A 23,435-nucleotide genomic window follows, 5' to 3' on the forward strand; every position below is an offset into this window, starting at 1 on the left:
CTATGTGGGCATTGTAGGGTGGATGGGGAAGGTTGAAGGAGGTATTTCCTCGGAGAGGATGCCTATCTCTGTCCCATCCTTTTTTCTTTCTTTCTTTCTTTTTAAGCGCACCAGGCGCCTCCTAGCAAGAAGTGATCAGAAAGAACAGACCAGACAGAACATGTTGAATAAATGTGAAATCCTGCTGCTTGGGTGGCATAAAGGGCCATAAGATTGGGGTTATCTGTTCTCTGGGGTAGGGTTGGACTTTAAGTGGGGGTCTCATTCCTTCCCTTTTTCACTCTTCTTTTGCCAGGTAGGAGGAGGGAGTGACGAGACCTAGGACAGGAGGCAGAGGTAGTTGTGGTGCTGACTCTTTTCCTTTAAAAATCTTAGGCCTGCCTTGCGCAGACTTCCCAGACGCTCTTGAGGTGGCTTCCGATTCTACCCTTCTTGTCTTCCGGTTCTGGTCTCGGGCTATAGCGTTTAAATCTGGCGCGCTTCACCTGGATTGGCCACAGCCGAGACTGGCTGGCTGTCGGGTAGTCTCTGCGCCTCCTCCCGTGTTCCCCGGGCAGAGGGTTTTCAAATTCGACCAATCGGCGGGCGCGTTCCCTCAACTGAGGCGCGTCACCGAAGAGTTAACCTCAGCCAACCAGAGGCGAGTATTCGAGAAAAGAGCCAATCAGAAAGGCGCGGGGGTGTGCCCTGAGGGGCTTATAAGGGCAGCCCGTGGTCGCGCGCGGAAGCGTTAGACTGCGGCGGGTGGCTGTTCCTGTGTTTTGTTAGCCGTCCTCACCGCTCCTCTACCTCATACAGCATGTCTGGCCGCGGCAAGACCGGCGGCAAGGCCCGTGCCAAGGCCAAGTCGCGCTCTTCGCGAGCAGGCCTCCAGTTTCCCGTGGGCCGCGTGCACCGGCTGCTGCGGAAGGGCCACTACGCCGAGAGGGTGGGCGCCGGCGCGCCGGTCTACCTGGCGGCGGTACTCGAGTACCTCACCGCTGAGATCCTGGAGCTGGCGGGCAACGCGGCTCGCGACAACAAGAAGACGCGGATAATCCCCCGCCACCTGCAGCTGGCCATCCGCAACGACGAGGAGCTCAACAAGCTGCTGGGCGGCGTGACGATCGCCCAGGGAGGCGTCCTGCCCAATATCCAGGCCGTGCTGCTGCCTAAGAAGACCAGCGCCACCGTGGGGCCGAAGGCGCCAGCGGGCGGCAAGAAGGCCACCCAGGCCTCTCAGGAGTACTGAGGGCGCCCGTGCCGCCACCGCCCAGCCCTCCCCTCTACACCACAAAGGCCCTTTTAAGGGCCACCACAGCACTCACAGAAAGAGCTGGGCCACTTCGGGCTCCCGGCCTGGCGGCCGCGCTCTCGTCCCTTCCCGGCCCGCCCCTCCCCCCCGCGGCTGGCTCCCGCCGAAGCCCGGCGGAGGGCGTGCGTTCGAACGCCGCTCGGCCCCGGGAGCGAGCTCGTGACTCGGCCGGCTTGGCCCCAGAATGCCGATGGGCTGCGGGGAGGCCGCGGCACCTTCCGGAAAGCAGGGCCGGGGAGTGCGGGGAGGAAGGTGAGTCGGTGCGGACGGTCGCCGGCGAGGCCGTGCGCTCTGCTTCAGCTCGGTGCTTAGGACAGGACTCGATTGTCGCCGCCGGCGGAGTCAATCGGTTGCTTCATTTCGTCCCGGGACCCCTTTTGTTGCCGGATCTCGGGCCTCGCGCGTCCGCGTTCCCTCCATCTTCATTCGCAGGCCTGTGCACGTACTGGAAGAAACCCTTCGCGGCGTGACCGTCTCCAACACTAGCGGGTCCTGGCGGCGTGGGGTCTGCGGGAGCCCTGCCCCCGGGCCCGCCCCTCCTCCCCGCTCCCTTCCCGTCGGGTCCATTCCGCCTGCCAAGCACCTAGATACCAGCACAAGTCCGTTAATCCCCGTCTGGACTGAGCCGCCTTTGGCTTCGGAACTGGAATTTTGCAGCTAACCCATCCAAAACTAGTACTTTAGGTATTGGGGGGAGTTTCAGATGGACTAATTTTATTAAAGGGTTGTTTTTTCCTAAAGAAAAGTGAGGTGTCTTCATTTTGCGAAAGGGTTGTAGAGTCGACTCTGTAGATACCTGAAGGTAGTGGGGGAGGGGAACCGATATAAGGCTTTACTGTTAACTGGAGCGACAAATTGTAGATTATTAAGATGATGGCTTTCTTGGCGTTCCCTGGGAGACACTCGATTCTGTCAAAAAAATAGGAACTACTGACAGAAGGCGTTTTTCAGGAGAACTTTGAAAGGGTCCTAGCCTCAGAGATCAGGCATAAATAAAGAGTTTTGAGTTTGTCTTTCCTTTTCTGCAGCTCCACCAAAAACAAAAACCACCTTTAAATTTGGTTTATTAGTAGAACTGGTTACATTCAAAGGCTGTGGCTTATTATTAAGATTTTTTTCTCTAGAGAGGAAGCCCCCACCTACTGGGGAGGCAAGGCCCCTCGGTGAGACAAGTCTCTGGAAGTCTCTGCCCCTGCAGTTCAATCCTGTGGGGGTAGCCACTCCTCAGGTAGCAGAGGGCTGGGATGTAGGCACTGGACACCAGCAAGGCAGGCACCTGTGCCCCACAGACCAATTAGTGGGCTTCATTGAGCTGCCGTGCAACATCCAAGATGTTCTTGGCTCCTTTGTTCAGCAACAAGGTGGCCAGGCTGATGCCCAGGTTCTCAGCAGCCAGCTGGGGTTGTCGTGGAATGTTCCGGGCAGTGATGCCCACCAGCTGTGGATCATCTTCAGGGCCATCTTCATGCTGGGCAAAGGAAGAAGGGTTGGATTTGGTGAGAAGGAGAGGGGAGGTAACAAAGATGTGTTTCCCCCACCCTGCAGCGTTGGCACCTGGACAGGGACATGGATGGTGGTTTGCATGGTGTCTTGCATGGTCTCTGCGCCATTCAGGCTCCAGACTCCTCCAGTCAGGTACAGCTGGGAAAGAAAATGGCTGCCTCAGTAAACTGTAAGAGAACTGCTTAGAAACCTGTGCTCTTCATGCTGGTGGATACACAGGGGAAATGCCAGAGTTCCTTCCCTGCCCTCCCATCCATCTCCCCCTGCTTACTTGCCCATCCTTAATAGCTGTATGCACTGCCACTGGCACACTGCAGCCTCCTTCCTGCAACAAGTTCTCCCTGTTAGCTTAAGACCCTTATCACCACCCTGTAACCAGAGCCCACAGAGACAGACAGACCCCTGCCAAGGATATAACGGAAAATGAGGCAGGGGCCCAGACCTGGGTCCTGTCCATTCTTAAAAGAATGAGTTAGGACTAAATACACAGCAGGAGAAATCTCCCCATTACCCTTCCTAATATCCACCCCTCCACAGGAGCACAGGTCCTACCAGGTGCCTCAGGAAGGATCGTTCAGCAATACAGCGAAGTAGAGTCTCAGGATCGTGCAACACACCCACCAAATCCAAGATATCCTGGTCTTTGGCTCGAACTTCCACACCCAGAGCCCCCTGATGGGAAAATAGCCTAAGATACCACTACCAATCTTTCCCCAGCCAATGGAGCTAAGGGACAGTACTTGGTTGAAAACAAAAGGAGTCACAATACATGGCTTCCCTGATCAAGCATACCTGACCCACAGCATACATGCACTCCTCAGGGTGCAGGATCTGTGGGAGCAGAAGAGGCAGTCAGAAGGGTGGAGGTAGGGGTGCCTAGAAGCACACAGAGCTGAGTTGGGGTTTCCCTACCTACAGAATGCCTGGATAAGCAAAAGTGGGAGTCTAACCTCTGATCCCTAACCTTGCTAACCTGGGTCTCATTTCCAGCTTGCACTGGTTAGAGATGGGTATTCAGAAAGAATATAGGCAGGAAGGAGATGAAGATAACTAGAGAGGGGAGAGGGAACCTACCTGCCCCACCCGGTTCTGCCAGCCCATGCGCTGCAGGCCAGCTGCGGCCAGGATGATGGCACTGAACTCCTGCAGCTCATCCAGCTTACGCAGCCGTGTGTTGAGGTTTCCCCGCTGTGGAGAGACACTAAGGACCACAAGCTTTGGGCAGGCTGGAGCCTGATGCTGTTTCCTCTGCCTGAGTCTTTCTAGCTGCTAACTTCTCACCTTTTGAGTTCTCAGCTTGGTGACAACTGCTAACACTTACTCATACTTGCTATATGCCACACACTGTCCTGAAGTGCTTTATATACATCAATTCATTGAATTTTCACTACATCCCTAGGGTGAAAAGAGTAGGCAGTAGTATTATATCTCCATTTTACAGATGAGGAAATGATACAGAGAGGTTTTTAAGTTATTATATTTAACCTTACCCAAGGTTACAACACCTCTTAAGAAGCCTTCCTTGACCCTCAAGTCTGTGTTTAGATATTCCAGCTAGAAGCCTCCAGAGAATTCTCTACTTTCCACATTGAAGGGCTTAGCAAATATTACTTTGAAAATCAGCTTTACAAACAGAACTGTAAAAATCAAAACAATATGATGGAATATAAAATAAAAATGGATTTATGGTTACCAAAAGGGAAAGTAGTAGGGTAGGAATAAATCAGGAGTTTGAGATAAGCTGATACAAACTACTACATACAAAACAGATAAACAGCAAGATCCCACGGTATAGCACAGGGAACTATGTCCAATATCTTGTAATAAACCACAATGGAAAATAATATGAAAAGGAATATGTATATATATATGTATAACTGAATCACCAAATTACCAGAAATTAACACGACATTGTAAATCAACTATACTTCAATTAAAAAGTTTAATTAAAATGGAAGCAACTGCCAATCTCACTGCCTCCATGTAATCATTATTCAGCATCACTCTGGATTGTCAATTCCTGGTTGTCTGTCTCCAGAACTAAAATGTAAACTATGTTAGGAGGGACAATGCTGATCTTGCTCACCATATCCCCAGTGCCAGGCACTTGCTTGGGACTAAGAAACCATGAAAGGATTATGAATGGACGGATGGATAGATGGGTGGGTGGATGAATGGAACGACATGCAGTCCACTGCATTCACAGTGCACTTCCTCTGGAAGTCCTTCCCCCTCACAACTCCCAGGGCCCTCTGGACTTTGTCTTCCTCTTTGGCTGCTGCCTCCTCCCTTCTCTGAAAGGATACAATATTCCTGAACTCCAGGTGTGGGAACTTTCTCTGCAGCTGGGCTGCTCTCCGCAGGGAGCTAGTTCCTACCACACTGTGCAGAGAGATGGTTTAAAATGAGATTTAACTCTAAGCAGGAACTGTTCTGAAATCTCCTCCTTCCACCCCTCCATCTGCTGTACATATCCCAAGATGCCTGTCCACTTACCTCTTCTCTGGCAAGGTTTCTAGAGTCTTCCCAACAAATTTTGGGTGAAAGACAACAGCATCATAGGGGCTCTCCCGCCTGGAGATGGACAGGTTATAGAATGAGGGAGAGATCTCAGTTCAGGTCATTTCCAGTCTTTCTCAATAGTGTCAACTAACTAGCCTTTTCTGAGTTTTCTGCCATGCACGACATTCCTCAGGTTAGGGGAGACAGCCTAGAGACAGAAGGCCAAGTCCCAAAGGGAAAAGTCAAGGTTAATGTGATTTCCCTGACTGGCAGAGCTCTTACTTGCAGACAGCTCCAATGGTGAAGCCAGGAGGAAGCACCGTGGGCAGGTCCTTCAGCGAGTGAACAACCAGGTCCACTCTAGGGAGATGGGAGAGAAACAAGAAGAAGGGGTCTGAGCAGCAGGCCCCAGCCCTTCTCTGCTCACTCCTGCTTGTATGTCACTGGTGGAGCCTAGAGCAGTCCAGGAAGCGGGCATTTCTGAGAACTTGGGTCCCTGAGACTTGCTCCCCTCTTCTCTTCCCTCTCACCCCCCTCCCCCAGCCAGTCCAGCACCCTAGGCAGCAAGATGGCTCAGATCCAGGACTCTCTCCTTTTCTGAGGCCTGAAAAACTCACATATGGGCCCCTCTCTAGCCTATCCAAGCCTTTAAGCCTAACAGTCTAGCTGACACCCAGATGTGATGTGCACTGGGGTCCTAGTGAGAGCTTGGGAGGGCTTCATGCTCCCGATTTCACTTACTCATTCCTCTCCAAGGCATGCTCAAGCTCCTTGGTAAACAGGCTCTTTTCTCCAATCTGCCAGGCAAGAATGAACTTCAAGGTGAATCTTTGAGGGAAAGGAAAGAGGACCAGGGAGGAAAGGGTTGGATGAAAAACGGTGTTACCTTAGAGAGCGCAGTATCAAGAATCTTGTCGCCCGTGGTGGACATAGCAACTGAAGAGAAAGTCAACCAATTAGATGCTCATGGAACAGCATTTATTGAGCCCCTGCTAAGCCCAGCACTTGTGCTAAGATTGGCAGTGGATACTAAGGCAGAAAAGCGCCAGATCCTATCCCCTGAGAAAGTACAATCTAAAAGGAAGACCAGACACAATCATAAAAAGACCCAAAGCAGAAGATGTTAAAATGCTAGGCTACCCCAGGTAAGCTCAAAGCTGGAGGTGTTTGGAGGAGGAATGGGCCCTCCAAACTGGGGACAGCCAACAACTCTCAGAGGCAATGGGAGGCTCTGGTCAAAGAAAGCCCCCTCCAGGGGGGTAAAAGCTTCCAAACAGCTTCCATTCCTGTCCAGAAAACTCACTTATTTCAAACTGCAGGCCTGGGTATAAAGCTTTCAGCGTTGCCACCACACTGTCCGTCTGTATGCGAGCCAGCTGGGGGGGAGAAATTTAGGTTAGCCCTGTAGTCTGGCCACTGCCCTAGGCTCAAATCCTCACAGGGTCATGGAGATCCTGAAGGGATTGGAATTCAGAGAAGGCATTGAATGGCTACCTAGGAAGGGGAGGGGTCTGGACTGGGAGTCCTCTGTATCCCAATAACTTCCCCAGCCTAGGGACTCTTTACAGAATGCCATCTGTCATTCTGCATGGGATTTAATGCTCAGTCACCCCATTTCCTCCATCCCCAGGCTGCTGAGAACCCTCTGGGCCCCCCAACTTATAATACTAGGAACACAGAACTCTTCTGACAAACCTCCTCCACCCTGGTACCTGCACTAACCTGGCTCTTGCGGGTACCCACTCGAATCACTCTCATCTTTGGGGTGTCTTCTTCCTGCAAAAAAAGTCCCCAGGTTACAGTCCCCGCTGCTGTTCGAGGTCCTCAAAACCTTGTCCAAGAACCAGACTCACTGGCTTGGAATAAAGGAACCTCAGCCCCTTCCCTGTGGCCACGTGAGCCTCAGAGTGGGGAAAGACTCTCCAAGACAGTCCTTTTACCTTCCCTAATACCTTCTGCCTCCTCACGGATCCAGAGAAGCAGAGACCAGAGAGAAGCGATAGTAGGACCCGCTGTTGCTGTAATGACAAGGACACTAAGCCCTGAAGCTCATCTAAGCAAAGGCACCAGGAATGCTGCACTCAACCAGGTGGACAGAGAGATAAGGCCCATCAGCCTGGCCCCAGAGAGGGCGGGCCTGCAGCAGGCAGGGGCAGGGCAGCTGGGGCCACACAGGGGAACTTGCGCTGAGTCACTGAGGACAAGTTCAGCATCCCCAACAGAGCAGCACTCAAGAAAGCTTCAGTGCTACCTAGACCTACCCCATAGCTGCCACACTATGGATCCCGTAATCTGGTTGGCATGCACATGTAAAGGACTGGGGCCAATAGATCTGACATACAGTCCTGCTCAGCTTCTTGGCAGGGTGACCTTAAATTCACCATCTTGTTTTTCATCTATAAAGTTACTTGTTCATCTATAAAATGAAGTTTGCAGTCAATTATCTTCTGCTTTTGATACTCTATAAGACTGAGAGGATAAGCTGTCTAATGTCCCTTCACCTAGAATGTGGCCTCTGATTTCACCAAGGAAATATTAGGATGTCATAGACCAAGCCAAGAACTCAATGGGACATACCTCTTCCTCTTGTCAGTGTATCTTGGACAAATGTATTCAGTGCCAATCAGGGAGAACAGAGTTCTCCAGTCTGAGATTCTATTTCTTTCCAGATCAGACCTTAGCCCCTACAGACACTATCAACTTTCCCTATTCTGGAATCTTCATCCGATGGAGTTCTTCTGCAGCCAGGTATCTGGGGCCTCTGTCACTAGAGGAGGTAACAACTAGTTGCTCTCAGACTCTAGTCTGCTCCACAGCTATCACTTCTCCAATAAATAAACCCTAGGGTACCCTGAGCAAATTAGACTAAGCTCAAAATGCCAAACATGGCCACTAAAACTCTGGGCCACAAGGAGCCCACAGAAACATCCCATAAACTGCTATGTTCAAACAATCCCTTAATTTTATTGATTCTGCACAGCATATTCAAGTCAAACTCTTCCAGTAAAAAGATCCTTATCAAGTACATATATACTAGAGCTATTGCTATTAATCTTCATAACAACTTAGCAGGTAGAGAGGAACCATGTTACAAAAGCAAAGGCTGGCTGTGAAGAGCAAAGCAACTTGACCAGGGCCACAGGTTAAATCACATGGGTGCATGCATGTGTAGGCTCAGTCGTGTCTGACTCTTTGTGACCTCATGGATTGTAGCCCACCAGGTTCCTCTGTCCATGAAATTTTCCCAGCAAGAATGCTGAAGCAGGTTGCCATTTCCTACTCCAGGCGATCTTCCCGACCCAGGGGCTGAACCTGTGTTTCCCGTGTCTCCTGCATTGGCAGGCAGATTCTTTACCACTGAGAGCTGGAATCACATCGTTACTCCTAGTCCAGCGCTCAGGTATGTCAACAATGGCAAAGAATCCCACTCCTTACCAGCAGGTAGTTCAGGAAGAGATAAACTGCCGCCTCCCTCCTTTCTTATCTCAGGCTGACTCTGGCCTCACCAGCTCTGCACTTTGCATCTGCACAAGCCCAAAGCTAGGACCCCAGGCTAAGAATAGGAAGGCTCGAGGGCACTCCCCACCCACAAAGGTAGTAACTCAACGGTGCCTCAGCTGGGGAATTTTGAGTGTAGGTTGGGGCTAGGTGGCCGTTAAAAGAAAAAAAGGGGAGAAGGTGCACTTCCAAAACGTTCGTGTGTAGTTCAGAGACTTAGAGGTATGCTCTCCTCTCTCGATCCTAATTGCCTCAGGCCGATCTCGAGTGAAGGGATCCCATGGAATAGCACCCTGTCTCGTGTACATGAATTTTCCTGGGTTGGGTCACTAAATCTAGAGCCGTGGACTCCAGGCCTCATGATGCCAGATCCCCGCAGCAACGAGGTTCCCGTTCCAGACAAATCTTCTGCTCTTAAGTCTGTCCCCACTGTTCACAGATTCCCCCAGGGCTACACGGATTTTAAGGGCAACCCAGCTACTGGCCCTTTAAAAACTATTCGGGCCAAAGCGGGGGGGTGGGGTGGGGGTGGAGACAGATCACCGTCCCGACCAATAGGCGACGGAGAGTGGCGACTTGGGGCCAATCGTTGCACCGCTAGTGCGGAAGACTGAGGTTGAGAGGGTCACCGGCTCTGGACTCACCGCCGTTGCGGCCGCGTTGCCATTACCAGACATGGCTGTGTTCGGCAGGTAGGCCGGGGGCTGCCGCCAATGTCCTCCGGTGTCGGGGAAGCCGAAGGCCCCTGCCGGCCGGACACTGGGCTCGCGCAGGTCTCCAGCTTCTCCAGCAGCCACACACTCCCGGCTCCGCTAAGCGACTGCGTCACTTCCGGCGCCGCCAGACAGGGCGGGACTTCCCCTGGGCGGGAATTAGAACGGTTGCGACAGCGAAGACCTTACCCTGGGTTACTATCGCTACTGATATGGCAACCTTGCTTATTTAACTTAAATGCAGAGTACATCTTGCGAAATTCCGGACTGGATGAAGCACAAGCTGGAATCAAGATGGCCAGGAGAATGATCAATAACCTCAGATATGCAGATAACACCACCCTTGTGGCAGAAAGCAAAGAACTAAAGAGCCTCTTGATGGAAGTGAAAGAGGAGAGTGAAAAAGCTGGATTAAAATTCAATATTCAAAAAACTAAGATCATGGCATCCGGTCCCATCACTTCATGGCAAATAGATGGGGAAACAATGGAAACAGTGACAGACTTTATTTTCTTGGGCTCCAAATCACTGCAGATGATGGCTGCAGCCATGAAATTAAAAGACGCTTGCTCCTTGGAAGGAAAGCTATGACAGACCTAGACCGCATATTAAAAAGCAGAGACACTACTTTACTGACAAAGGTCTGTCTAGTCAAAGCTATGGTTTTTCCAATAGTCATGTAAAGATGTGAGAGTGGAACTATAAAGAAAGCTGAGCTCCGAAGAACTGATGCTTTTGAACTGTGGTGTTGGAGAAGACTCTTGGGAGTCCCTGGACTGCAAGGAGATCCAACCAGTCCATCCTAAAGGAACTCAGTCCTGAATATTCATTGCTAGGACTGATGCTGAAGCTGAGGCTCCAGTACTTTGGCCACCTAATGCAAAGAACTGAGTCATTGGAAAAGATCCTGATACTCGGGAAGATTGAAGGAAGGAGAACGGGACGACAGAGAATGAGACGGTTGGATGACATCACCAACTAGATGGACATGAGTTTGAGTAAGCTCTGGGATTTGGTGATGGACAGGGAAACCTGGTGTGCTGCACTCCATGGGGTCACAAAGAGTCAGACATGACTGAGCGCCTCTACTCCCCAAGGCTGGCTCTGGTCTTCATTGTTTGAGACCCAGGCCCAACTGTTCATTTTATTTTTACCTAGCCAGGAGTACTGATGTCCTGTGGCTAAAATACGCTCCCCAGATTTAGCCACAAAATAAGCTGTTGTCCCTACTGCCCCCCAAAAGTAAGTCAATAAGCCAAAAGTGGGAGTCCCCGAGAGGAAAAGGATATTAAGCCCTACTATGCAGGGTCGTGGACTTCCCAGGTGGCGCAGTGGTAAAGAACCCTCCTGCCAATACAGGAGACACAGGAGATTTGGGTTGGATCCCTGGGTCCAGAAGATCCCCTGGAGGAGGAAATGACAACCTACTACAGTATTCTTGCCTGGAGAATCCCATGGACAGAGGAGGCTGGTAGGCTACAGTCCAGGGCGTCTCAAAGAGTCCAACATGACTGAGCACCCATACGCCTATGCAGGGTTGGAAGTAAGGCTAATTGAGCAATTTACCATGCCACCAGGCTAGATTCAAAGTCTACAAATGAAAAGGCCTGCTCTGGAAAGTTAATCATCCAGAATTCTACAGCTTTATCTCCTTAGTTGTGTCACAAGCAATTAGTGCAGCTTATGCAGTGCTTCTGCTACAACCCTGAAGTAGGCAACATTTTAATTTCTATTTATTTTTAAAATGTTTTATTTTTGGCAGGGCTGGGTCTTCATTGCTGTGTGGGGTTTTCTCTAGTTGCACTGAGCCAGGGCATTTCTATTTTCAAAATGAGTCAAAACTGGCTCAGAGATCAAAGGTCATGCCTAAAGACAAATAACTGTGAAAAGGGAGTGCCAAGACATTAGTGTTAGCCAAGAAAGGACTAGTTAGTAACGCTTTACCCATTAACAGCGCTAATAACCATGTATTAACCACTTCCACAAATCTGGACACCTGTCATCCATACCAGCCCCTGAGGGCTTAAAGTGTCCAAACTTGACTTACCTGTGTGTGTCTCAAAAGCACCTAGTATTTGACAGAGATGTTTTGCAGCTGAACTTTAAGAGAGATGGGGTCATCAACAGCCCCAAACCAGCCCCAAAGCAGATGAGACCTGGTGGTGTCCCAAAGCTACCTTTTCTTCATCACCATGCCAAGATCCCTGCCCAAGGGGGCTATCTGTACACTAGGCACAATTCCTGCTGTGTGCAAAGAAGCATGGAAGACTGTCATGCCCAGGCTGCCCCCCAAAATCTCTGTCCCTTTTCTAGTCTGACCTGTCAACTATCTTTTGAATTCCCTTACTCCCCTCCTTGCAGGGAGGTGTCTTTAGAGCATGTGCTCTCTCCATTCCTTCATCAGTGAATAAAGTTTCTGCTCCGCTACACCAAACTTGATTTCTACTGGCATTTGCAACTTCAAGCAAAGGATCCATTGAGGAGTTACCAACTTGCTGGGGACCAATAACACAATAACAACCATACCAGAAAGATGTTTTAATTCCTTACGCATAGACGAAGACCTGAGGTTCAGAGAATGTTCAGAATTGCCCTAAGTGAAACTAGGATTCAAGCTCTGGACAGCTGATCCAAAGTCTGTATTCTCAGCTGCTACCAATGTAGTGCACTCCACCTCTTCTAAATACTGCCTAAACCACAATGTCCAAGTTACTTCTTTTAAGCAAACAGACCCATAGGAGCAATTTTCCAACGGGAAGTGTAATCCAGATGACACACAGACACCTATAACAACACAAACTTCAGCTGACAACTTTCAAGAGAGAGAAAACTGTTTCATAAAGGCCCTTTTTATCCTGCTTATCATCTGGTACTGAATACAGCAAGACACAAACCCACCCATTAAGAAGCTTCAGTCCAAGGCCCCTCACCAGAATCTGCCTCCTGCCTGAATACCTAGTCCACACTAGAGCCACAGAGACCAGCCACACTACAGAGCAGCCTTAGTCCAGGCTGCTCTTGGGTCTCAGGCCTTAGCCTTTGCAGACGTTCTTCAGTAAACTGAACTGTGCTAAATGCCAGAGGCCCGACTCGTTACTGGTGTGAAGTCTCATTAACATCTTTAAGGAACTCTATAGGAAGGGAAAGGATGCTCTAGGAGCGCAGAGGGAAAGAAGTACAGTTTGCAGTTAAGAATCACCAGGAAGTCTCCATAATAAATCCTTCAACCATGCAATCATTATATGCTTTTATTTATAGACTCTGGGAGCCAGGACCCAAGCACAGCCTGGTGCTCTTGGATACGGAATAAAGCAGCTATTGTCCAGACTCTGAGGTTACTGAGGTACCCTCCCCCGCTGGTCTGGAATGATCTACACTGCTCAGAAAGGCAACAGGAGGAACGGTGGATTGGCCAGCCAAAGGAGGAGGCAGGAAGAGAAAGTCCCCTTAAGTCCTGAGGGCAATGGCATCAGATGAGAGGGGGTTCCTGGGCAGGTCTCCCCGACTCCTATGCAACAGCTCTGTCTCTGTCCCCCTGTGTCCCTGCTGCTGGGCCTCTACCATCATACCCCTTCCCACTAGCTGCTTAAGTGCCCCTCCTGGCGTGCATGAGCAAGTCCCGCTGCAGCCCGGCCTCCATGCTTGCAGTCAGTCGGGCTGTGGGCGGGTCGGTCAGCAGAGTCAATTTGTTGAAAACACCTCGGCCAAAGTAGTCAGCAATCACAGAGAAGCTGTCGTTGGAGCACTTGAGCTGAGGAAAGAGAAAAGGTCGGAGTCAGAACTCAGAGGCGGAGGAAAAAAACACAGTAGCCCTCCAGCACTCCCCGCCTCCCAGTAGGTGGGGCAGTCATGTGGCCACGCCTCCCTCCCTACCTGGTGCTGAAACTGATCGTGGAGATCTCGCTTCTGTTCCTGGGCCCGGATCATATCCATGACCTTGCGGTTTTCAGGGAGGCAGGTGGGGCAGTCAGCGTCACTTTCCGAGTAACTCTCAAAGCAGTGTTGGTGGAAGGAGTGGCCGCAGAGAAAGTGGACTGAGGGCAGCTCCAAGGCACTGTTACAGATGCTGCACTTGGTCTTCTGGAAAATCTTTGGACTAAAGGCAAGGGAGACCAGAAGAGTGGCAAAGAATGAGGGCAGGGCCAGGAGCCATGTGGAAAGAGGAGACAGCTCAACGAAACAAGGAGACGTCCCCATTAAGGAACGACAAGGGACTCCCTTGAAGGTCCAGTGGTTAAGAATCTCCTTGCTAATGCAGGGGACACAGGTTCAATCCATAGTCTGGGGCAACTAACCCTGTGCCCTCCAATTACTGAGCCCATGCTCTAGGGCCCACAAGGCGCCAACTACAGAAGCCCACACACCCTAAAGTCCATTCTCATCAACAAGAGATGCCACCACAATGAGAAGCTCAAGCCCTGCAACTAGAGTAGCCCCTGCTCACCACAACTAGATAAAGTCAGTGTGCAGCAACAAAGACCCAGAGCAGCCATGAATGAATGAATGAATGAATAGGAACTACGAGCCCTGCTCTTCCTACCACCTAAAGGAGGTCACAGGAGGACCCCATGCTGGGCTTTCAGGGAGTCTCAGCACGCCCCCAGCATGTCCATCCAATCCATTGGGGGGATTGCTCTCTCTTGCAATTTCCACTATTGCCACTAAATTATCTTTCAGGTCTTAATTGCATATGACCCTTTCCCTTTCAACAAAACCTTTCCTGGCCACTTGATCAATTACAACACACCTAACCCCTCACCCTATTCCTCTTCCTCAATTTTCTCCTTAGAACTTAGCACCATCGAACACACTACAATAGTTTGCTTATTTAACACATTTACTGTCTATCTCTACCTCCACAACATAAGCTCTGTGAGGGCAGGGCTTTTCTATGTGTTAAGAATGAGGCTTAGGACAAAACGGACTCAGTAAATATTGATGGAATGAAGAAACTGGACACGACTTAGTGACTAAATAACAATAACAAATATTTTATAAAGCTAATGACAAAGTTAAGGGTTAATGTCTACTATAAATACTTGTAAACTGTCCACTTTTTTGTCAACGTTTTTTACTTCCAAGGGCTTCCCACCACAACTTAGATGTGTGTTTAGGAAAGGTAAAATATAGGCACATCTAGAGAGAAAAGTACCTGCTACAAGATAACAAAACCCAATAAATCATGTTCTAGGTAATAAATCATTCTTTGGAATTCCCCCATTAAAACAGATCTTCAAGAATGAAATGTTGAAACTGATTCCATATAATCCTCTGTATGTAAAAAATGACACCCTGTGAAGAACAAGCTTATCCCTCTACACTCCTGGATGCCAAGTACCTTGCCTTCAGCTCCTGGATCTCCTGGCGGATGCGGGTAGTCTCCTCTCGGTAGCGCCGCACCCGGAGCTCGTCCTGGGCGATCTGCTGGCTCTGTTTCTGCAGTTTTTGGACCAGGTAGTCCCGGATGACAGACAGAGTGGCCGTGGAGTTATGGGCCAGGGTCTGCACCACTGAGATGGGAGGAAGCAAAACCATGAAGCATGCAGCTTTCTGGACAAAGCTGAAGGACCCCTACCCCGGAGCCCGACCGCCAGCAGCCTGCACCCACCTAGCCACCCAGCCCACCCCTCGGAATACCTAGAAGGGGCGGCATGAGGTTCTTGCTCTCGATGTGCTTGAGCACAGCCGCCACATACTCCTTGCAGTCCTCCTCCTTGCGGGCAAAGTAGCTGAGCGCCTGCTCCCACAGGGAGGGCTCCTGCTCCCCGTGGCGCTCGCACACGGCGACCACCTGCCGGTACTGCTCGTGCTGCATGTGGTAGTGCATGATCTGCTGGAACCTGCGCCGGGCGGGGTGGGCGTCAGCGGCCGACCCTCACTCAGGCGAGTGCCTCAGCTCTGCCCCCTCCCCTGAGGACCCCCTGACTCTTACAGTTTGCCCTGCTCATAGAGGTAAAGGACTCCATCCTGGAAGTCGTGCATCTGGCAGAGGACCAGGGCCTTGTCAAAGACATCACAGAAGCGGCCACTCTTCAGTAGGGAGATGGCCTCTGCGTGAAGCTTCTCTTTGACCTAGAAGAGGAGGGTGGAGCTGCCGGACATTAGGGGAAAAGTGACCCCTCAGCAAGTCAACTACTCTTCCCCTCACTCCAATTTCCTCTATTTCTTCCCAGTATTTATTTATTTAGGCTGCGCTGGCTCTTAGTTATGGCATGTGGGATCTAGTTCCCCGACTAGGGTTTGAACGCAGGCCCCCACATTGGGAGTGAAGAGTCTTAGCCTGCCTAAAACTCCGGATTTAGACCAGCAGTGAAAGTGACTCAGTGGTGTCTGACTCCTTGCAAGAAAGTCTTCAATTTCCTTTTCATGGGGAACCATTTAGCCCCTCAGGGTGAGGTGTTATTGATCTAAAGCGAGCAAGTGGCAACCAGAGAAGAAATGGAAGTGCTATATTTTTCTCAACACCTCTGGTGGCTCTGCCAGGCTTCACCTGCGGATCCTCCTCGTGGGCCCAGTTCTGGAGTCGCAGCTCAAGCAGCGTGTCGTAGATGCCCTGCGGGGAGTCAGGCTGCACCTCGCTCATGTGCTCTAGGAACGCTTTCAGCTCTCGAGGGTTGTTCGCAAAGATGGGGATGAACTCCTCCGAGTTGGCCTAGGATGGCAAGGGATGAGAGAGGAGGCCAACTGAGTGGGCCTGCTACCCATGCCCCTGAGATGACCCCCGTATGTTCAAAAGCCATTCTCCCTGAGGCCTCACCCTGCAGCCTGGAGCCTCCCTATCACCTCGGCCTTCAAGGCTAGGCCGATAGTCGGTACAGAGTCCCTTCAGCAGCTGGGTCGTCTGCTCTGGTATATGGTGCATGAGGATCTTGCCATAGCGTTTCATGTTGCTCTCAGCCTGCTCAAAAGGCAGCTTGCCGATATACCGGAGGGCTTCCTGATAATTCTGTGGGGACAAAAAGGGCAGCAGAATTGCAGGCTCCTGCCTCACCCATCAAGACTATTTTCTTTTTTGAGCTCCCTGTGCGGATTCTCCAGTTGTGGCGCATGTGGGTTCAGTGGCCCCATAGCATGCGGGATCTTATAGTTCCCTGACCAAGGACTGAACCCATGTTCACTGCACTGGAAGGCAGACTCTTTAACCACTGGGCCCCCAGGGAAATCCCAGGAGGTACTTTCAGCATCCCAGGGATATCCCAGAAAAAGAACACAGCCTGCCCGAGTCAGGAGGCTCACCTACCTTGATGTCCTCTAGCTGGATCTTCAAGTACCACTCATGATGAGCATGGTTCTCAGCCAAATAGAGGGCATGAGAATAGTAGCCAGCCTGCCGGAGGACCTTGATGGCTGTCTCCACATCAAAGTGGACTTCACTCTCACTCTTTGTCTGTCAGGAAGACATTAGACAAAATCATTCACAGGTTGCGGCTGGGCAAGGAAAAGGAAATATGCATCTCATTCTAAGACCAGATTCTTAAGGTAATAGTAAAGTGGATTTTTTTTTTTTTTTTTTTTTGGCCACACTGAGTAGCATGTGGAAACTTAGCTGCCCCACACAAGGGAGTAAACCCCGTGCTGCCTGCAGTGGAAGCAAAGACTTAACCACTGGACTGCCAGGGAGGTCCCAAAGATGATTCTTTTAAAAGATAAGTTATCCTGCCTCTCCGTGTTTCTCTGCCTCTACTGTTAGAGGGATGCCTCTGGGGACACTGGGCTTCCTGGGGCTTAGATACCACGAGAAGTTCTGGCATCAAGAAACAAGAGCAGGGGAATTCCCTGGAGGTCCGGTGGTTAGGACTCTATGCCTTCACTGCTGGGTCCCAGGTTCGATCCCTGGTCGGGGAATGAAGATCCCACAAGCCGCACAGCACAGCAAAAAAAAAAAAAAAAAAGAGGGGAGACAGGAGAGAACTCACAGAAAAGGCTATTTCTCTTCCTTGCCTACAGACCAGAGGACCAGAGGATTCTGGTCCCTAAATACAGGCAGCTCTTCCCTCTCCCTGCAGTCCTGGTGAAGCCCCTCAAAGAACCCTCTGCCAGCACCACCCTGCACCTTGATGAACTCCTCCAGCTTCGAGCTGTCCTTGAGCTTGGTGTAGCAGTTGAGCAGCAGGGTGGTGTGGTCGGCATTGGCCAAGGACTGCCGGTGCAGGGTCTGCAGGTAGGCTGTCAGGTTATGGATGCGCTGGGCATCGAGGAACTTGCGGATCACGTACGATGGCTCCAACTTTCCAATGGTTCTAGGGAGACACGGGTGTCAAACAGCATCAGGGTCATCATACTTCTCAAACTTTCATGTGCGTAGGAATCGCTTGCAGGTTTCAAAATGCAAATTCTGTTTCAGCAGGTCTGGGGTGAGGCATGAGATCCTGCAATTCTCACAAGATCCCAGGTGGTATCGATGCTACTAGACTGTGGGCCACAGGAGCATCGAGGCTCCAGAATACTGGTTTTTAGACTTGACTGAAAACAAGAACTCTAGAGAGGTTGGCAAAGAAGCTAGACAGGGTTTTAGAATTCTTCACTAAGTCAGAAACTAATTAGTACCAAGGAAAGAAACTGTGGAAACAAGAAATGAATACCCTTTTCCCTTTAAAGAATTTTATCAAAATGGGTATTAACAAAGGCCAAGCTAACATTTCGGAGAAGGCGATGGCACCCCACTCTAGCACTCTTGCCTGGAAAATCCCATGGACAGAGGAGCCTGGTAGGCTGCGGTCCATGGGGTCGCGAAGAGTCAGACACGACTGAGCGACTTCCCTCTCACTCTTCACTTTCATGCACTGGAGAAGGAAATGGCAACCCACTCCAGTGTTCTTGCCTGGAGAATCCCAGGGACGAGGGAGCCTGGTGGGCTGCCGTCTATGGAGTCACACAGAGTCGGACACGACTGAAGTGACTTAGCAGTAGCAGCAGCAAGCTAACATTTAAAATAACAGGTACTTTTCAGCTCACTTCCTTGAGAGCTTTCCTAGTAGCTCAGACAGTAAAGAATCCGCCCACAATGCAGGAGATCTGGTTTCAATCCCTGGGTTGGGAAGACCTCCTGGAGAAGGCTACCCACTCCAGTATTCTTGCTTGAAGAACTCCTTGGACAGAGGAGCTTGGTGGGCTACAGTCCATGGGGTCGCAAAGAATCAAACACAACTAGTGACTAGCACTTTCACTTATCATCAGCTCAACTGCACACTGATCATGTAGCATCTGACCCTAAATATTCCCTTTCTAATAAGGTATACTGTCTCCTCATTTGAGGCATCGCAATTTATGTAGGAAAAAAGAACAGTTCATGATGGAGTCCACTGCCTGCCCCAGTCCCCAAGTGCAGGTTTCAATCTAGCTGGCTCTCTGTTCCCACATTCACAGGTATATCCTAAAGCGCCTCCAGACTGACCGGATATACTGCTGGACAGCACCATCATGGTTGCCCTTGCTGTAGAGGTGGTCCCCATACTGCATGAAGATCTGAGCCAACCCATCGCTGTCCAGATGCTGGCTCTTGGCCAGGTTAATCGCCATCTCAAATAGGTTCTTCTTAAACAGCATCTGGAAAGGAATAGAGATTAGAAAACTGGAAGAAGTAGGCCTGAGAAGACACCTTCCCAGAATGCATCCACAACACACAAGCAGACGGTTATGAAATTCCAATCAGCCTAGATCTTAGGGTGAAACCCCCCGACACCCCCAAGACTAACATCAGCTCACCTCACCAGGTTCTCTGCAGGCAGGCAGAGTGGACCCTGAGAGTGGGCTCAGGCCCCCAGCCATTGCTTCCCTCTAAGGCCACATCCCAGGCCACTGACCTTGGAATCTTACCCTAAAGAGGCTGAGTAAGGATGTGACCCAAAGGGAAGGAAACACCCTGGCCAAGGCGACTTGGGGAGTCTGTTCCTAGAGCCGTGTCTGGGTGCCCATAGCCAGCTCTGGGAACCTGGTGGCCTTGCCTCCAGTTTGGTCTGTGTGTCCTTCTCCTGCAGTGCGTGGACCCGCCCATCCCGCGTCAGCACGTACAGGGAGCCCCACTCAGCAAGCACATCCACTACATCTTCAAAGACGGCGCTATAGGCTATGAACTTGTTGCACAGGTCATAGATGTTGAGAATCTGTTTGTCAGAGCTCTGGGAGTCCCGGCTGGTAAACTCTGACCTGTGTGGGAAAGAAAAAAGCACCGGATATTTATCTGTACCACCTTAGTCTCAGCTCCCCTCTATTTCCTTTCCCCTGACAACTCTGGTGCTACCTACTCCTCCCAGAACAAATCACTGCTAGCAGCTCATCCTGCAATACACAGCATGGTGCTAGCAGTTGTGGGAAGAGTATGTGTAGACCTGGTCTTACCTTTAAGGATCCTATAATTAATACAGGCAACAGACTGAAAACTTAAGTACATTCCAACATCCAAGATTTAACAAATAATTAATGCCTGGTATATGGAGTCCACTAGGCCTGGTACTGAATGAAAACTAGTATCTGATAAGGATCACCTGCATCACGCTGAAGATTCTGTCCCACTTTCTGATGACTCAGGAAAGAAAAAAAAAAAACCACCCTGTGTTGCATCTCCCAGCACTTTCCAATCTCTCCACTACTCAATCCCTTGTTCCTCTACCCAATTCATTTCACCCAAGTAACTAAAAACCCAATGCCAAGTCCCAAATTCCCTGGAGCATTCTAGTGCAAAAGGATTGCTCAGCAAATGTCTGCAGCAAAAGCACACTTTTCAGCAAAAAAAAAAAAAAAGTTATAACTGAGTCTAGGTGTAAACAGCTGTACAAAAAGTACAAAGTAGGGGGTTGACAGGATGTAGGCATTAGGAGTTTGAAATAAGGTTAATTCTAAGGAACAAGCCCAGCCCACTCCCTTTTGCTTCTCCATAGAATCCTTACTTGGGAGAAACCTTCCGGTCACGGGAGACAATGACAAGATAGCCTCTAAACCAGTGAGCGATGAGTTTATGGCCCTCAAAGGCAAAGCAGGGCCCACGTTCATCAGGCTGGTACAGATAGACACATTCATCCCCTGCCACTATGAACTGCAGGTCCTGAGAAGGGTCGCTGAGGGCTGAGCAGCGCAGGCCACAACCATGGGTGTCCAATTCCACACGAGGATAGTCCTTTCCAGAAACTATGTAGGACTGTGAGAAGTAAGAGAGGGGTTAACAGGCTCCCTCTGAGGAGGTAGCATCTAAATGTTCCCAACGGTATCCCCACCTCCATACTGGTTCTCTTAATTCTTAGCACCCAAGACTACCTGGATGTTTGCCTTCTCCCTTAAATGGGCCATTACCATCAGCCATCTACTAAATATATAAGCAGAACCCACATTTTCTTCCTCTGTATACACTATCGCTACTTATTTGGCAAGTAATAGAATTTTACTGCTTTATCAGAAAACTCTGGCTGAAAAGAAAACAAAACTATTGGTGTGAGTAAGCTGTTATATTAGAAGCACAAGAACCAAAGAAGTAATTTGTCCCATGTCACTTAACAAGCCTATTTGAAGAAAAACTTATGTCTTCTGCTACAAACCCAAGAGTTCTCTTCCTAGCTCTAAATCTTCCCAGTCTCCTAAGTAAAGAAATAAAATATTAAGTTAGGCAAATGATTCAAGGCTATATGATTAAAAATATAAGAACCTCTTTTGTCAGTTCCTTACCCTAGCCCACTGAGCAATTAAAAAAACCTTTCCTACTGCCCCAACAGTCATACCAGGAGGCGCTGGTCATACCTGAACATTCTCAGTTGTCACAACAAACAAGTGAGTGGTCTTTCCCGCTTGGCGAAAGGCCAGTCCAGTAACAGGATAGTTGCCCTTGTGCAAAATCTGGGTCTTGCTATGTCGGTCCCGAGTGATGTCCCCTTTGTTCAATGTAACACTGCCATCTGTGAAACCTGTAGGAGAGCAAGGAACAGTATTTTATTGAGGCTGAAAAGGTACGGAAGCAGAAAAAGACCTTTAGAGGCACTTTTTAGAAGTGACTATCTTTCTCCTCATACCCAACCTCTCCAGTGGTTACCATGAGGATTAGAACTCACGGACTCATTTTCAAAGAACAAAATGAAATGCTTTCCCAACCCAAACTTTAAAATCTCAAAAGTCCTCACTTCAGTACAAAACGGTCTCATGAAAACAGTGAAAATGAGCTGTAGAAGCAACTCTGAAGGAAATCTATAAAGAATCATGGGGTGTTAGCTTTGCCTTCTTTCTTCTTACCAATGGCCATAAAGTTGAGATTTTCATGGACAGTCAAACAAGATACAACAGTCGGTTCTGTCCCCGGGATGGCAGGGAAGATTCTAGTGCAGAGTGGATTGCCACCATCTCTCTTCTCCAGGTTCCAGATCTTTACCTGGGGACAGATCTCAGATGTGTGAATGCTAGTCACCCTCCAACAAATAATCATTCCCAGGCCTCTGGGTCTTTCAGGTTTCCTTTCTAGGACTCACCAGGGGGTTGATGCCCTCTTCATCCTCTCCAACAGAGGCCAGAATATTGTGCTGCTTCAGTTGGTACAGGTGTGTCACCCGTAGTTTGTAGGCTTGGAAACCCGTAAGCTGTAGGGAGCGGGGCAAGAACCAGATCTGGCCTTCCATATGTGCAGAGCAGTCAAGGAGCCTCCTTTCCAAGGGGAGATTCTTACATTTAGGCCAGAACGGAAATAACAACTACCCCCAGGGCTTCCCTGGTGGCTCAGATGGTGAAGAATCCACCTGCAATTCGGGAGGTTGGGAAGATCCCCTGGAGGAGGGCATGGCAACCCACTCCAGTATTCTTGCCTGGAGAATCCCCATGGACAGAGGAGCCTGGCCAACTACAGTACATGGGGTCCCAAAGAGTCAGACACAACTGAACACAGCACAGCACCCCAGTGGCTTAGCTAGTAAACAACCCACCTGCCAATGCAGGAGACGCAAGAGACGGGGGTTTAAACCCTGGGTCAGGAAGGTGCCCTGGAGAAGGAAATGGCAGTATTCTTGCCTGGGAAATTCCATGGACAGAGAAGCCTGCATGGGCTGCAGTTCATGGAGTTGCAACGAACTGGGCATGACTAAGCACACATGCACAATAAAAACAAAACCTATACAACTGTTTAAATTTTTCAAGGGTTTTTCCACATATCATCTCTGGAAACGCCTCATTTTCAAAACAGAAGAAAGGCCAGAGTTTAGGGGCAGCATTATACAAAACAAAGCAAAAGAAATCGTGGTTTCATTTAACTCTTCCCCCACAATATGGGCTGGGGAGATAATGACACCTTACATATTCATCTTTTAAACTCAACTTGCATCTGTTCTTTTGATCGACCTTAAAAACAAACACCTTGCCCAACTGTTATTTTACGCCCCTTTTGCAGATAAGGAAATTGAAGTCCAGAGAGGTTAAACGACTTGCCCAGGATTGTTCACTCATTTGGCAACAAGTTAAAGAGAACGGACTTCCTCCTTTCTTCCCTCAGACCACAGAAGGAACACCGAGCGCCCATCTAAAGGAAACTGGCACGTAACACGAACCCTTCTGACGGACAGATTTCATCTCAGCTGGATCTCTTCAGGGATTCGAGGAGGAAAGGGACAGCTCCAGAAGAAGGATATCTCCAAAGACTAGGCTCCCTCGGCCTGAGTCGCAGACTGTGATGCCAGGAGGGAGGCAAAGGAACTTGGAAGCAGCGGGTCCAGAAGCAGGCGCGGCCCCGGGAGCAGCCCCATCATTGCCCTGTGGCTCCTTCACCAGCTCCTTGTCGAAGAAAACGAAGCGCCGCCACTGCAGGTAGGTCGCCATCTTGGCCGAAGGTCCCCGCCTCCGGGGAGGAGGTCACATGACAGGAGCCGGCGTATCACATGACCCCTCGACGTCCTGGAGTCTGGGTGCACCTGCGCTGTCCTCTCGAAGTGACGGTTTCCCGCTGTTGGGACAGTGGGCGCGGC

At 50.0% G+C, this 23,435-nt stretch overlaps 3 protein-coding genes across 3 annotated transcripts; 1 reads left to right on the plus strand and 2 right to left on the minus strand.

Moving 5' to 3' along the window:
- LOC108637680 (histone H2AX) lies at positions 74–2,039 on the plus strand. The gene has a single exon (XM_018059684.1). It carries the CDS (start codon positions 800–802, stop codon positions 1,229–1,231), a length of 432 nt encoding a protein of 143 aa, XP_017915173.1. The 5' UTR covers positions 74–799; the 3' UTR covers positions 1,232–2,039.
- Positions 2,342–9,659, minus strand: HMBS (hydroxymethylbilane synthase). The gene is made up of 14 exons (XM_005689536.3): positions 9,442–9,659; positions 7,022–7,075; positions 6,603–6,675; positions 6,186–6,235; positions 6,041–6,096; positions 5,582–5,659; positions 5,294–5,371; positions 5,104–5,179; positions 3,872–3,985; positions 3,590–3,628; positions 3,350–3,469; positions 3,069–3,122; positions 2,849–2,935; positions 2,342–2,762 (listed from the first exon to the last, which is right to left on the minus strand). The coding sequence occupies exons 1-14, from the start codon at positions 9,472–9,474 to the stop codon at positions 2,589–2,591; spliced, it is 1,086 nt and encodes a 361-aa protein (XP_005689593.1). The 5' UTR covers positions 9,475–9,659; the 3' UTR covers positions 2,342–2,588.
- On the minus strand, positions 12,726–23,351 carry VPS11 (VPS11, CORVET/HOPS core subunit). Its single transcript, XM_005689535.3, has 16 exons — positions 23,103–23,351; positions 21,957–22,105; positions 21,724–21,859; positions 21,238–21,401; positions 20,397–20,644; positions 19,455–19,656; positions 18,905–19,056; positions 17,564–17,750; positions 16,751–16,897; positions 16,268–16,456; positions 16,001–16,162; positions 15,443–15,582; positions 15,148–15,350; positions 14,849–15,020; positions 13,384–13,606; positions 12,726–13,261 (listed from the first exon to the last, which is right to left on the minus strand). Exons 1-16 carry the CDS (start codon positions 23,287–23,289, stop codon positions 13,097–13,099), a joined length of 2,826 nt encoding a protein of 941 aa, XP_005689592.1. The 5' UTR covers positions 23,290–23,351; the 3' UTR covers positions 12,726–13,096.

Source organism: Capra hircus, chromosome 15, assembly GCF_001704415.2.
Source record: "Capra hircus breed San Clemente chromosome 15, ASM170441v1, whole genome shotgun sequence".
In the NCBI taxonomy this organism is placed as follows: domain Eukaryota; kingdom Metazoa; phylum Chordata; class Mammalia; order Artiodactyla; family Bovidae; genus Capra; species Capra hircus.